Source organism: Tyto alba, unplaced genomic scaffold, assembly GCF_018691265.1.
Source record: "Tyto alba isolate M040663 unplaced genomic scaffold, T.alba_DEE_v4.0 Super-Scaffold_8, whole genome shotgun sequence".
In the NCBI taxonomy this organism is placed as follows: domain Eukaryota; kingdom Metazoa; phylum Chordata; class Aves; order Strigiformes; family Tytonidae; genus Tyto; species Tyto alba.
The window spans coordinates 12637400-12653246 of record NW_024881329.1 but is presented as its reverse complement, the minus strand read 5'-3'; the positions used below and the strand labels follow the sequence as shown (position 1 = coordinate 12653246).

The window sequence follows — 15847 nt, the reverse complement described above, 5'->3', positions numbered from 1 at the left end:
TTTAAAAATAATGATCCTAAACAGAGAGGACAATTTATTACTATTAAAGGAAGGCACTTTTGTTAGAAAATATTTATTGATTTTTTTTATGCTTCAAAACTTACCTATTGGTAACTTCAGAGTAACGAAACTTTCTGAATTAAAAATTGTGATTTCCTGCAATCAGTAGACTAGTCTGATTGTTCACAGTGGTGCTTTAAGTGCAGTATCCTGGATTGATAAAACAGCAATATGATCACAGAGGCTATTTCCTACTTTATGTCTTGTTATTCTTGTGGCAATGAAATCCACTAACAATATTGTTCAGTAAGTTGTTTCCTATGTTTGTATGTCGATCATGTATTTAATTTCAAAAAGTCTTATCATCCTTATCATTCTGTTACAAAGATTGCTAAATCTATGACATTCAGTGAGCTTATAAAGATGATTTAATGGGTGAATGTTCTCAAGTAAAAGTGACCATACAGGATACCAAATAGTCTCAGGTATAGAGATGTTTGTCAGTCAGTACAAAACAGCTGCTGTAATAGTGATGACTGTATGCTAACAGTTGAACACTTTCCCTAAAATTTATTCTGATTTAGGAAATGGAGTGTTTCTTGAGTGTAACACCTTTAGAAATAACATAGAAATATTTCTCCCGAATTCACTGGATTGCATACTACAGTTATTGTTAGTTAGTGGAGGATACCATTAATTAGTTGATTTGGATTGGATTACCTGGTTTACTGGGAAAGACAGGCTTATTATTAAGGTCAGTAATTTATACTACTACAAAAATTCTTTTGTTCAGGCCAGGAATGACCTAGATTTGCCTTTTCATTTATATCCCTATGAAACTCGAAGATACAGAAAGTAGAGCAGAAGATACTGATGAGGCGTTTGCCAAAATAATGTGGTCAGTTGGTGTTACATTATTAACTAAGTTCTGATTCAAGGAACCAGTTAGCAAGCTAAAGTACTGTCGAGTGAGAGAGCATGTGCTCAAGCACAATAAGCTGTTAAGAACAAATATTCCTATAAAAGGATTGACTTACAGTCTGGCTTTTCATCGGATATTATTATTGGTGTGCAGATATTTTAAACTGACTGTTTTATGATGTTGAATGAACTCACTGTAGTCTGGTATTGAGATTGGTTTAGGCTGTGGAAGCAATGGTAAAGGGTGAAAAAAATATTTTTTTATAATTATAGCAAACCAAGCCATTTCATATTCTTCCACTGCATATTTTGAAATATAAACCTCTTTGTTTTCTATGTGTCTTGTCAAAAATACGAAGCTTTAATATGTCAGTGCTGTCTATTCAAATGGAAAGAACCGTTTAGGTATTTTTTCTCCTTTAAAGCCTCATCTTTTTCCAGTGCTGTAGCTGTTCCCCCCGGCAAGTTCTAGCTACATTCAAAATATTCAAATAAGATTGTCTGATAAGGTTGCCAGGTCTCTTAGGTTTTTACTTATTTATAGGGAGAAATGTTTAAATGGTATTTAGAAGAAATAATTATACAGGGAGTACAAAATATATTTCTTACTAGTATTTATTCCCTCCCTCCAACCTGTTTTCATACTATGGGTCAGGACTTAACAGCTCTCAAGAGTGTCTGGCTGAATAGCAGCAGGCTTCTAAATCTCAAATCAAGTGCTCTTCAAAGCACCTTACTTCTCTTGAGATAAAAACTTGAGGCAGGTTTTTCTATCTGGCCTATTCATCAAGTATAGTCTACTGAATTGTTGGCATTTCTAAACACTAAAGGGATTTTAAAGATCTTATTGCTCTAAAGAGACTTACTTGTGGTAGGGAATAAAGAAGTGAAATGAAAAAAATACTGACACATGAAAAGTACAAAACTAAATAACTGCTAGAAACAGCTGAAAGCAAATAACTATAATTTGACATATAGTTTCTGTACAAAACACGTTTTTGATGTAGGAATATGCTTAAATGTTCAGCCTTCCCCCCCAGCTTCCAGATAAGTAGTAATGTTTATTTTAATCTCAATGTCACAAAAGTCTTGCATTTAATGTGATACTAGTTTCTGTCATTCATATTTAATATATTTGTTTCAGTTTACACTGAGTCCTTCTGTCTTCAACAGACTCATTTAAAAAGGAATTAGCGTGACCTGTCTTTTAACCTTTCCCCAGCAACTTCTCATTCTGTGCTTAAACTTCCTTTAAAGCATTGGTTTGCCAAAGGGTAGTCAACATGACCACTTGATCACCAATGTGATTTTCATATTTTTTTCTATCAGCAATATCAATCACTGAGTAAAAATACGCCACAGTATGTTTTCACACCAAAACAGGTTGGTCCAATGTTACAGATATCAAATTACACTTTAGTGATTTCTGAAGTCTAAGATTATTTGGCAGTAATACTACAAAAGGCTTTGTTAGCTGGAGTTTTAAACTGTAGCCCTCATGAATCATGGGGGTTTCATACTGAAAATAAGAGATAATAAAATATTAATTTTATAATGTCTACATCTTTACCTGGGAGTTGCAGGAACTGAACATACTTCCTATATCAGTGCCAGATTTTAAAAGACAATGATAGCACAAGTATGTTTTTTTCCTCTTCTGTCCTGGTTTTTGCCTTAGTGTGGAACATCTGACAGTGGCATTTGCCATCACAGAGCTGAAGTTTCTAGCTTGTGAAAAGCTGCAAACATAAACAAACTGGTCATCTGTTTAGCAGTCTTGGTTTATAAATGTGCATAATTTTGTAAAGCAGCAATACATTTATCTATCTAAATGATACTTGCTTTTAAAATGGAGATTAGTAATAATAGATTGCACTTACATAGCACTTTTTCATTTCTCTGGCACTGTTTTAAAGTAATTGAATAATTTGTGTTTCTCTGCATATAATAATCCTGTGAGGCAGACTCAGAAAATACCTGTAGCAAAGAAGAACTTGTCTATGCACGAAAAGCAAAATAATTAAAAAAAAAAAGATAAAAAGATCCAGAAAATTAGTCTGCTTGACAAAGCTATTAAATTGTTCCTATCCCTGAAGCTTTACAAATGTGCTAATTGTTATGTTCTGGTCATGTAATATGTTTCTTCACAAAGTTAAGATGCTTTCCTGTTGCCAAAGCCCTTGTGCCGTCTCAGGGAGGGACTGGAGGGCCATGTAACATGGGGTAATGAATCTTCCCTTTGGGCAGCGCGTGCTTCAGGTCTGAACGCCCCGAAATGCTTCACAGATGTGCTGGGCTGCCTAGCAATGGAAATTTTCTAATTCTAGCTGACCTAAAAAAGTAAATAGACTACTGAGCATAGAACTACTCCCAGTATAAAACAACAATACCCCCCTCAGCTAGCATTTACATTTTGCCGCCCTACACACTCCTTCTTCATAACCAGCAACTTGCCAAACCTGTGACATTGGTCTCTTGAAACAGAGGCATTCAGGGACATATTGTATGGGTGGTTTGCGTTGTATAGTCGTATGTAGAACAATACAGCTCACACTGTCTCAGTGCTTTCTAGAGCAATACTGCATGTCTCAGAGCGATTCTGTGGGTAGACACATTGGCCATTATCAGTAACGCATATGCAGTCATACATAATGTGCACATTTGTATGTATATTGTGTTTGTGTTTGTACTCAGAACTTCTGCAACCGGTATGTAGGAGGAAATCAGCATTGCCAATGTATACAATGTCTAGAAAAACTGCTGAGACAGCATTGGGGCACCCCACAGCTGGGCTGGTCCAGGGTCTCAGAGCAGCTCCCATTTTCTCCTGTTCTTCTTAGTAAAACACTTCATTAAACTCTAAATTTCATAGGATCTATAGAGACTGGATACTTGAAATCAATGGAGGCTTGTAGGCAATGTGTATTTTAGCAGTCGCTGGCAGAACTGTTCAATTCAGAAGTCTGTCTGCATTTCTGTTGTCTCTCTGTTTTGAGTTGTCAAATCAGGCATTGAAGTGCACTTGTAATGGACACTTGCCACTTCAAGTTACCTGACTTGGAGCATAACCTTTCTGTGAGGTGTTGAAATCTATCTGGACAATTTTATCAAGAGGCAGGATACATTTTATCAGTTATTTGTGTTGTTGCACACATCTTCAGATAAAATGGTGGGTTTAAAATGGGTGTATTAATGAGTTTCCTGAGATGTGACAAAATATTTAAACTGAGACAGAAGCTTGATAGGTTATAGTGAACTTGAACAGATAGCTTTGGATGCAAACTCAAACATTTGGATAGTTTTCCAATTTAGCTGAAATTTTAGAGGGTGACAGTAACACTGTAATATGTTGGACCTCCTAGAACAGATGCTTCTGTCTCTGAATGCTATTTCTTCCTCCTCCTCACTTACACAGCTTTTGTTTGTACAAACAGTGTCTTAACACTTCTCAAGCTTCCCAGCAGAGAGACCTAAGTTGTTGTAGAGCAGTGTGGGCATCCCCAGCAACTCTGGAACGTTTCCAGTGAGCCATCTGTGGTTTGATACGAAGTCTGTATTTTATGGCATGTTGCAATGTCATTCAAATAAAGAGGAGATATAGTGAAGGCACTGACTCAATGAGAAGCTTCATATAGTTGTAGGACTGAATTCCTCTCCTTGACCTTTTACACTCCAAGTTAAGAATTTAGTTTAAGCTAGTCATCCAGATTTCCTGAATAATCAGAAGAGCTGGGCAAGCACTTGCAAGGGTGATTCATCTCATCCTAAGTATATAATATAGGTTAAACTGAAAGGCTGACTTTTAGACAGCTGCAATTAGGTTGAATGAATCCATCAGAGAAGAGAATGTGACATGAACATTAGCATCCATTCAGACTACCCTGAGAGCCCTAGAATTACTCAGACTTGCATCACAGGTCTCACACTCTTACGTAAACTCAGGGAGGAGAAATTCAGCAAAAAGTACAGATCTACAGGAGAAATGTCACTCTGCTTGTTTTGGACATAGATACCATCAGGCTTATGAACTACTGTTTGAATTTAGAACAGTATTCCCCTTCAACATTTAGACAATGTAATCCAATCTCAACTATAACATGCCTAGATAATGTCTCCTCCTGCCCTCCATCTTTCTCTTACTTCACTCAATCTTCTCTTCAGCCCTTTGTCACTTAATTTCTTCCCCTATGCCTGTTCTCTTTCACTTGCCTTTCTATGCAATATTTTTTCCAGTTAGAATGAAAAAAAAAAAAAAAAAAAAAAAAAAAGCTTTGGCATTAATACAGTTGTTTATAGTTGTTTATATATCATGACATTTTTCCTTCTGCCTGGTATTTTATCTTTCACTTCTTCCTTTTTACCCACTTTGTGTATTCCAACTGTAAACTCTTCAGGACAGAGAGAGTCTTTCAGTTTGTGTTTGATAAGAGCTGGATCAGTAAGTATTACAATAGTATGCTATGTAAGTGTTTGGTACAATTCTGGTTGTAAGATTACCATGTAGTTCTCTGAATTTTGGATCAGACAAGCAGTTGAACAGCTGTAGTCCTTGGATAGCCTATAACCATCACTGATTAATACAGCCCCCTTTATAACACAGGGAGCTTCTTCATTATTCAGAGACTACAGTTAATAGTATAATGCAGGTCTGTTACTTATACATGTGATTTAGAGCACTCCATGGTGCCAAACACTCAGCATTCTCAAGCATCAGAGAAAGTAAATCTTCCTGATATTTTTATCTTTCCCTTGTGTCCCTTTACATGTAGTGTATCATCTTTAACACATCTTGGAGTTTCTCTTCGGAATGAAGGAGTTTGTTCAGACAATTGTCTGTACTTTCCTGTCACTGAAAAGTAGTAGTTAATGCTGCATATACAAAACCCTACGCATCTCTGCTCACATGTTACTGGAACTTGTTCAGCCATCTGAAAAACCCATAGGGATTCATTTTATACAAATATGTATAGAACTGGAATTTATTGGTAGAAATATATCTGAAGGATTTTCACTTTGTAACAGCCTGTGTTTAAATAAACCAAGTTTTAAATTCAGACTCAGGAATTCAGATTTTAAGTACTAAGCATAGTTTTCTGGTCAGAGAACAGAAACACTACCATGTGGCATATCCAAATGAATTAACACAGTTTGAATTGAATTCTCCTGGATATTATCATATCACTTCTGTAAAGCAGATACACTGGAAGGCTGCACTGAAGAGGCACATATTAAGATTCAGCGTTTTGAAATGTAAAACTGCTTTTACAAAATCTATCACAAAAGGAAGTGGGTTTATTAATGGTTCTTAATTTTGCCAAGTGTCTTTAAAGTCACTGTTTAAATAATCTCTTTGTAGTACTGGAAACCAATAATAAAACATCACTGTCCTGCAAATGAGGTGAAAGTGAGAATTACCCTGATTTCATTTTAAATTCTGTAAGTGATGGAAAGTAAGAGTTTTAGAATTGTGTTCAAGTTTTTAAAGTATTATTAGCTATATATAAAAAAAATATTTTTCATATTAGCAATGTGTCCTTTAGCAGACAGACAGGGATATGTAGACAGAAGTATATTTATCAGCCATTCTTTGTGGAAGCCTTCTCTCAACACCTGATGTTAACAACAATTAATTTTGATGGCTCAGATTATTCTTCAACTTAAAAAAAAAAAAGAAACAGGAAACGCATATGGTAGATGTACTTATTTTAACATGAGTTGATATAGTTGTGACTAGTTATAAGTCAATCACCGTAACCTAAAAAGCAGAAAATTTTAGAATGCTCTTTTTAAAAGTTGTGGTTTGTCTTTATAATCAGTTTAGAAAATTTATCCATTGCTGTGATTTTAAAATGGTAATGTAGCATCTGTGAATATAGCAGAACAAGAAGAAACTGAGTTCATGTCCATTATACAGAAAAACAGTTATCAGTTGTCTCATCTCTTGAATTTGTTAAAATACTGAGAAAATTGTCATTTGAACGGGAATGTAAGAGTTTCCATAGTAAAAGAGTTTAAAAATAGTTTGCCTAAGACCTAAATGTAGTTATGGGGGGATAGTTTGGCGCCATTCTCTCCACAAGATAGATGTTATAGATGGTGAGACACTATCACTACTTGTGAACCACATTTCAGGACTATTATATGGTTTCTGCCTGACATGGGCCTAGGCTGGCTGATACGACTTTTCTAGTCCTTGCTGTGAGAGCTTATAATGTCTTCAGTGGTAAAGTGCTTACTGTTTTGTCACTGAGAAATGAACTTACATTAACTCATAAGTATTTTTAGGTTTTGTAGCCTTACTAAGAATTTTATATCTTCTCATAGCAGTACTGTCAAATTGGTGAGTTCTTAGAAAGCTGTGTCATCATGAGTGATATGTCACTCCAGTAGACTACATATCATATAAAAGATAATTCATTTAATCATAATACACATATCTAATGTCTCTCAATTCACAAACTTGGCAAGAGAAAAGGCCAAAACTGATAGTCACCTCCATGTCAAATCTCTCTATAAGAAATGTAGTTCTGTACCTGCACATCTTTGTGTTTATATTAAGCCCAGAGGTAGTAGTTTGGTTTTGCCAAGAAGACCAGTTACTGTGCTTGATGATGACCTGTTAAAAAAGCAGTAAGGTCATTGACTAGCAAAGCTAAGATGCTCCTGAAATGTGTATGTCTTAAGGAGTTTGTAACCATTTAGTAGCTACCTCAGTTAGAACTGCAAGATGCAACTTGTGGGGATGTCAGGTAAACCTGTTCATTTGGGACCTCACCACATAAACATACTGCAATGGCTCGAAGCTGTGGCTTGGAGCACAGCAGAGAATCAGTGCCATGTGTTGCCATTGGGTTACAGGTATACGCAATGTCCCTGGCGAGCTCAGCCACCGCTATTAAATCCTTCCCCCACTACCCAAATAAGAGGAGCAGAGCAGGTACAAAAAGCTCAACCACCAGTGCTGGTGACTGCCAGACAGATCCGTAGTTATGAGGCAAGTCCGCTGTTAAGCTGAGGAGTCAGAGCAGCAAGTCAGGATCATACCCAGCTCAGCAAGCTCCATGGTCAGGCCCTGAACAGCGGTAGCACAGGAAAATGGCCAGGGCCCAAGCAGAGTTCCCAGCAAAGCAGGGAGCACCTGGCAGGGCTTTGCCATCTCTGACTTGCACAGCTCTTTGTCACCCAGCAGCACAGTTTGGGGGTGTGCAGCTGCACTGTATCACAGCTGGCCGCGAGCACTGGCACCTAAAGCCTCTTGTGTGGGACAGTCCTCTTCACTGCAAAGAGACAGCTCAGCAGCTGTGGAGTAATTTGACATCCCTCCACTGGCTCCCTCTTTTCTTAATATGTAAGTTGCTTGTTTTCTTTTCTAAAGTCCTCCATGTGCTTTTCCCCAGCCTGCCTGTGAGATCTTATTCATTATCAAGAAATCTATTTCCAGTCAGGTAATGGTGACAATCATTTGACAGTTTGATAATTTTCAAGCAAGCAATGGGGTTCTTCACTCTAAGAGGAAGTTTTATAAAGCTACATTACTAACCTCCTGCTGATTTCTAGGTACTATGATAATAAAAACTATTACTAGTAATTATAAATGATGTAATAATAAAAAAAACGTAAAAGGGAAAACATGACACAAGGGGTGCATTATGGGCATCGTAACCAGAAGAGGAAACAGTAAGAGGAGCTCGGCCTCTGTACCATGGACTGTTCCTTTTCTCTCTTGTGTGGGCTGTATGGTATAGCGAGAGTTCTGCTTCAAAGAGAAATAAGTAGGATATAAAGCTCCCCAACTAGGAGGCTGCATCTTTCATTTTCCTAGCATTCCTAAAATTCTTCTCCCCACCCCTCTCTCCCTCCTAAACGAAATCCCTTCGGCTTTGGTGACTTCAGTCTTCATGGAGTTGTAGCAAATGGAACTAGAAGGGATCTAGAGAGGTCATTAACCCATCTCCCTGCCCCAAGGCAGGACTGCAGCCATAGTAGACTAATAAGCAATTTTTTTGGTCAAAGATCCAAATAAATGGAATCGTAAAGGTTTGTTGGGTTTTTTTAGGTTTGATTTTGGGAAGTTTGGGCTTAGCTGTTAAAGCATCATGTAACTATTAAGAGTCACAAGGTTAACTTCATTGGAATTCCTTTAATGTATATCAAATTAAGAACAAACTAACACCTCTTTTTTTATGAGATTCAATGATTTTGCATCACTCGTGCTATTATGTATTTGTTTGCTACAGTATTACACTTTAATAGCTGCCAAAACATGATAATTATTTTGGAATAATATGAAGAAGAATTACTTTGGTTTTAGATTTTTGCCAATATATGTAAATCTGCTTATCATATTGTTGTTAAGTATTTTTATACTTTTTATTGGTTAAAGCATTTGATGGAATTTTAGTAGTGATTTTAGTAGCCCTCAATCAATTTTATGAAATTTTGCTGTATCTTAAGTGTCTTCTACCTCAATTATTTCTATTTTAGCCAGTGTAAAAACAATCTGTGCAGACATACATTTCCTCAAATCTGAAAAGCAATTTTATGAACTGAGTGTTGTTTATACCATGTAGGTGTAATACTGGATTTCACTAGTTGCCTTCACAATGCAGTGCCAGTAGATTCCTCAGAAGAATATGTGTAGCTTATGTGGATACTTGTATAGTAATCTGTTCTTTAACATTATCTCTAACAGCTAGCTCTTTGTTTAACCTGTCATTGGTTAATTAGATTCAGTCATATAATTTTTACTTCATTTTCAACCCCTTTTATAGTCAGTTAAAGCCTGAATACTGTTTCTATGCATTTTGTAATTGATGCATAATCAACATCAGGAGAGGTTGTTAGGAAAACTGCTGGTCAATCCTCTTAATACTGAAGCGAAAAAAAAGTCTTACATTGGAAAGTCTGTTTCTTATAATAGATCTGTAAAACAATCCTCGATACAATAAGCTACACTGGCAAAAGCACTTGCCAGTATTTTTGTCTCTAAGGATGTCTCTAACCAAATGTACCAGCCCACTGGAAGTTCCTAGAATAGCCATGACTTGGATCTTTACATCCCAATCTTACAAGGCAGAGCAGTGTCAGAAAACATTTGGTCCTCAGCACTGGACTAGCAGGTTGTGTCCCTTCTAGCCTGTCATTTTATATATTCTTATCTTCCACTTTTTTTTTTTCCTCATTGAGAACAAATAAAGTAATTAGAAGCTTTCTTCAGGCAGAGGGAGGAGCAGAGGCAAAGTATGTACTAAGTTTTGTCTGAACTGTTTTCCTTTCGTAATGCATGCCCTAAAGCTGTGAGCTTAGCTGGGTTCAGTGTAATTGTTCCTACCACCACAAAGCCTTGGGGACCTGCCCAAAAGAGAGCAGGCGGGAAGCACCAGCACTCCCCTCCTGCCCTTTCTCTGGCTATGCCTCCTACAGGAATAGCCTTCTTCTGTAGCCACTTATTTCTTAATCGGGTGAATGAAGCTTAGTCTGACTCTGGAGATCCTAAGTTTAAACCTTTCTGACAGCCTGCATGGGTGAAAATAGTGTGTGATCATGTAATTAAACAGAATATAGTAGTGCAGGTACACAATTAACTTTACACAAAGGAAGTTTACTCCAGAATTACCTAATTTTTACACTGACAAACTTGACCTTTCTTTGATACAGGCTTTAAGAAATTATCACAAGGAGGGCAATTATAGGATCCTATTTTCACATACATATTTACTTTTGCCAGACTATGACCATTTTGCCATAAAATATTACTGCCCTGCCAGCTTGCTATAGGCTACAGGAAGATTTGTGTTTATCTACACATTGGAATATTTTAGTGAAAATCCACAATTATTTAAAAGAACACATGAAAATATGCAATTTTATGTCTAGCATTTATGCCAGGCATGTGTTTCTACTGTCCTGTGAGAATGTACCTGCTTGGCTCAGACACGCTCAGTGCTGCATATTCAGTTTGACCTTTTTCCAGGGATGTACCTGCTTTTTGGGCCAGGGAGTGAACCACTGCCCATGCCTGCACTCTGGGCAGGGGGCACAGTGCAGAGGAGGGGGACAGGGGCAGGAAGGGGGGACAGAAAGCAATGCCAGAAGGAGAAAGAAGGGCAGATCAAGGTGGAAAGAGGAGGAGGACAAAATAGGGGGTGAAGAAGACAAGGGGATGAGGCAAGGAAGGGTGGCCTGATGCTGAATTTGGACCTAGGCATTAGGAATAGGAGGAGGGGATGGAATATGGGCAGAAACAGGCAAGAGAAACCCAGGACTGACATGAGCAAGAATGAAGAGCTTGGAAGTGGAAAGCTAAGACTGGCTGAGGCAGAGGCTGGGGAGTGCAGCTAACCGGAGAAAGGGCAAGTTTGTCATGAAGACCATGAGGCCTGGACAACAAGGACTGGGAATGCTGATGTGAGCAAAATCAGCCTGATTCTTATCAGACTGATAAGAGAAAGAGAGGTTGAAAGGGATGGAGGTCACAGCCTCAGAAATAGCAGAGAAGTCTGTCCACCAGAAAACATTTTGTCCTAAACTGGGACTTTAAATGTGATTGTTCCTCTGTGGTCAGCAAATATCTGTGAAAATGTCTGATCGTTCTGTAATGCTGGTTTTCAAAAAGGATCACAGCCTATTCATGCTATCACTTACTGCCTTAGTTCAAGTGACCGCAGTGTCCCTATTGGTGCCAAAAATAAAGGCCTGTTGTTTAACCTGTGGATATCTGTATAATGCTGTGCGATGAATTTCCAGTTTGTGGCTTAAAATTTTGAATCTTTTTAATGGTGTTAAAATATCTAATAGGATTAATATTTGTGGCCCTGTTTATATTTTTAAGCTGCTTACAAAAAAATTAAGGAATGATATTTTGAAATGCCTGTTCAGGCTTTGTTCAGAGGTAGCATGTGTGCGTGTGCTGTGATTCAGATCTTAATGACAGGATAATATGCAATTGTTTTCAGAGGACACTAGTGTTGTTTATTGTTCAGAAAACCTCTGATCTGAGGATGAATGTGGCATACGCAGTGAAATAAGCTTCCTGGAAAACCAGCAATTTGTTGTAATGTTTGAAAATTGGGATTGTAGAGAGGGCAAGGATTGAAGGAGGGATGGTCTCATAATTAAGACAATCGAAGGACATCATGGAAGGTACGATACGTCTCTGCCTATATCAACTGAGCTTCTGTGTGATCATGTTACTTCAACCCAGCATTTTTATTTCTGTACTCTTATTTTGTGTCTCTTGCTTCCTGAGTGCCTGACTTGGGGTTCTTGAAGAAATACTAAGCACTCACAGCTGCAAATGAAGTTAGCATTTGATCATGTGAAATGCTGTACAGTGCTAAACATTCTCGAAAAGCAAATCCTAAATTCCTCGGATTGTGTTTCTGAAATTAGTAGATACCTTTTGATATGTGTCTTATATGCCTCAATTCCCTGTCCCTAAAATAGAGGTAACTTTGATGCCTTATCTCACGAGAATATTAGGAAAATAACACAGTTGGTATTTGTGAAGCATTCAAGTGCTATATACTGACATGTGCTATTGAAAAGCCATTCTGTCTTGAGAACAGGGTTTGAATAGTGTACAATAAATAAGTCAGAAAAGTTCAGAGTAAACAGTGACAAGGAAACGAAATACTGAATAGCCAGTCACTAAATGAGCAGTGTGCATCCTCTTCACTGAATAACATGGTGGAAGAATGTATGTGTGTATAATGAAACACTGTATCATAACAAATATATCTATAAAAGCCTAATTCTGTCCCACCATCCAATCTGAGGATCTTTAATTTTTACTTTTCCTATCTGAGTCTTTGCAAATTTATGACTATTCTTCTATCTATTTTCTGTTGATAATATATATTAGCAAACAAACACAGCATTGACTAAGAGGCTGTGTAAATATCAAAGGTTTTTTCTTCTGTCCATATTTTAAGTCCAGGCCAATGTGTCAGGGCTTACAGTTGTTCCCCATCTGTGCTATTAGTTAGTCCCTGCATAAGATGGGTTTGCTGAGTCTTAGTTCTGTTTGCTCTTCATCACCTTCCTCTGAAGCCATTTGGCAGACTTGGCAAAAGGGTCTGTAATTGCAGGAGGAAGGCAGCGGTACTACATTTCCCACAGAGGATGCTGCCTCTCCCGCTCCCCGGTGAGGGCAGAGAGATGCTGACAGTGAGTGGGAGAAGGCTGGATTAGTCCACTTGTCTCTCTACATCCCACGTACCAGATACCTTGTACCCTGCTAGCAGATTACTGTACACATTTTTGGAAAGAAAATGTGACTGAAAGATCTGCCAAGTGCTCCCCTGCACTTCCCAGCTTTTCCTCATCCTTCGTTTTACAATGGTTGCAGCTCCCCCATGCATTCCAAGTGGTACATTGGCTCTTTCCTAGCAAACGTTTTTCTCAGCAGACAAACGAGATAGGCCCATGCCCTAGTTCATATTGTGCTGATGTAGAAATGAGGCATCACAAACCACAGTTCACATCCACAGCCATACTTAACCTTCTTAGGAATAAGGGAAGAACTGTAAGTGAAGGATACCATACCACAGCACTAATTTTAATACAGTGAAATGTAAGAGCTGCACAGTTATTAAATGGTATATATGGGGGGTGGTTTTGATACATAAACTCTGTTTCATAGGCAAAGTGCTACAAATACACGCATTTCTCTTATTTCAACACTGAGGTACATCATCTCACCCTGGGAGCAGGCTTTCTTACTATACATGCATAACTTTATGCATTTCCTTCCCTTGGAGAAGACAGTAACCCAGCACATGTTCCCCTCCCAGCACTGCCCACAACCAGGAGTGGCCGGTGGTAGGAAGCACATGGGAGCACCTCTTAAGTTACACCTAATTGCACAATCTCAAAGCCAGCAATGAATTGAGCAGTCAGACCGTCAGACCACTATAAATACAGATATTTCTTATGCTTTTTAATTTATTTCTTATCCTACAAAAAGTTGCAAAGGTATTGAATAAAAGGCAGCTGGATATATGTGTTGTGGTAAAAGCAAAAACATAGCAAATGCAGAAAGGATAGTCCACACAACCTCCTAATATAGCTTTGCAGCCATTACTGTTATCCTGTTCCCTTCAGAAGCATGTGCATTTTAAACGAGCCACACAGTTTAGACTTTGCCTACTAAATCTTTCAAGAAATATGCTCCTTCCATCATACCAGTTTCATAAATTATTGCACTGTGTAGAAGATGATCAACTGTCTCATCTGACTGGCTTTCAGTACCTCACTGTCCAAAAGCAAGCCAGTAATTAACCAAGTAAAGCCTCAGGTTTACATTAATTTTCACCTTACTTTACAAAAGCTAGATGGTAGTGTCATGTCTTTTATACATCTCCAGTATAAAAGATCCTCAGAGGGGGGGAGTTGAAATGTTTTTGTCATAGTTGAAAACTAAGGTTTATTATGGAAGGACTATGTGCCTCTGGACAATGATGTAACCTGTGTCTCAATTTCCTCATTTGTGAACTGGATGTAACGTTCCTACAACTCACAAGGAATGGCAAGGTTTGATTAGCATATATGATTGCCCTATACATATGCAACTACTATCACTGCTTGTTTTTGTTAACAACTATCAGAAGAATATGAAGAAGAAACATTTAGTAAAACAGTGCTGCAACCAGGGTGAGCCCTCTCCATCCTTTGACGATCACACCATTTATTTTCAGACTCTGCCACAAAGTGCATGTTTGAAATAAAACTATATTTACACTGTAATGCCATGGAAATCAAAGGATTTGATGTATGGGTTGACATACAGGCAAAACACTTGTTTTTAAAGGAGAAATGCATATAGATGAAATTAAATGCCATGAGCAGATTTGGATTTTGTTTAGAAAATTTTCATGAGGAAAAAATCTATTCCAATTTACAGAATCCAGTATATTGAAAACACAAACCTGTTTCCAGGTCAGCCTAAAAAAGTGTCTGAGAGGTGTTTTATCTGTGTGAGTAAACATTGATAGGTCGGGAATAAGACTGCATTTTGAAATATGCTATGGAAAATAAATTCTGCTGCAATTATTCTTTTTTTTCCCTTCCTGTTTTTTCCTCTCTCTTCTCTCTCTCCCTGTCTCCCTCTCCCTCCTGAAAATCTCCTGCCACAGCGACTGCATTTGCCTCCAGACTTGTCAGACACAGTGAGCCGCGCAAGCAAACAGGATCTGGCAGAATCCGCCAAACTGCTGAGCTCAGGATGTGGTGCTATGGCCATCGGCAAGAGGCACCTGGACTTCTAGTGATTTCTACTTAGCAGTTTCACTCAGATTTATATGACACTCTAATTATGAGTGTTAATGACTTATGTAAATATTTTTCTTAATGATTTGACCCAGCAGTCTTTAAAAATACATGTCATCATATGGTGCCGCATTTTTTTTTCTTCTTTTTGTTCTGGTTTCTTTGTACTAATTTTGGGCTTGTTTGGATTTTGCTTTTTGTTAAAGCTTCTGTTATGTTGGGTCCTGCCATTGTTCTGCTCGACTGGAAACATACAGTATTTTGTTCCTTTCCTTAAAATATGAAAATTACTCTCACCCTTTCATTTCTAGATTTTTTTTTTTACAATAAAAAAAAGGGATATTTTTCCCAATGGAATTTTTATATACTTACATTTAATATTTTGTCTGAATAATAAGTTGGACAGTTTATTGAAATAAAGGAATGAAACTAAGTAATTCATTGTCATGTGTTATTCTGAAAGCAAACTGCACAGTTATGGGTTTAAAAACATTAATTTTTGTAATTGAAATACCATTCTTAAATTTCAGGAAATATTTACATTTGTTTATTAAATATGTAATAATAACTTTAAAATATATAAGACAGTTTTTATCCTAATATGCTAGTAATTAAGAATGCTTGTTTTTTGAATCTGAATATATTCTAGATAATTACT

At 37.6% G+C, this 15847-nt stretch overlaps 1 protein-coding gene across 1 annotated transcript in view; it reads left to right on the top strand.

The window, feature by feature from the left end:
- ELP4 (elongator acetyltransferase complex subunit 4) overlaps positions 1-15589 on the top strand; it is a 146064-nt gene extending 130475 nt beyond the window's left edge. Inside the window, exon 10 of the mRNA XM_042785353.1 lies at positions 15057-15589. Within this exon, the coding sequence (XP_042641287.1) occupies positions 15057-15188 (132 nt within the window). The 3' untranslated portion in view covers positions 15189-15589. The remainder of the gene's footprint in view (positions 1-15056) is intronic.
- The last annotated feature ends 258 nt before the right edge of the window (positions 15590-15847 follow it).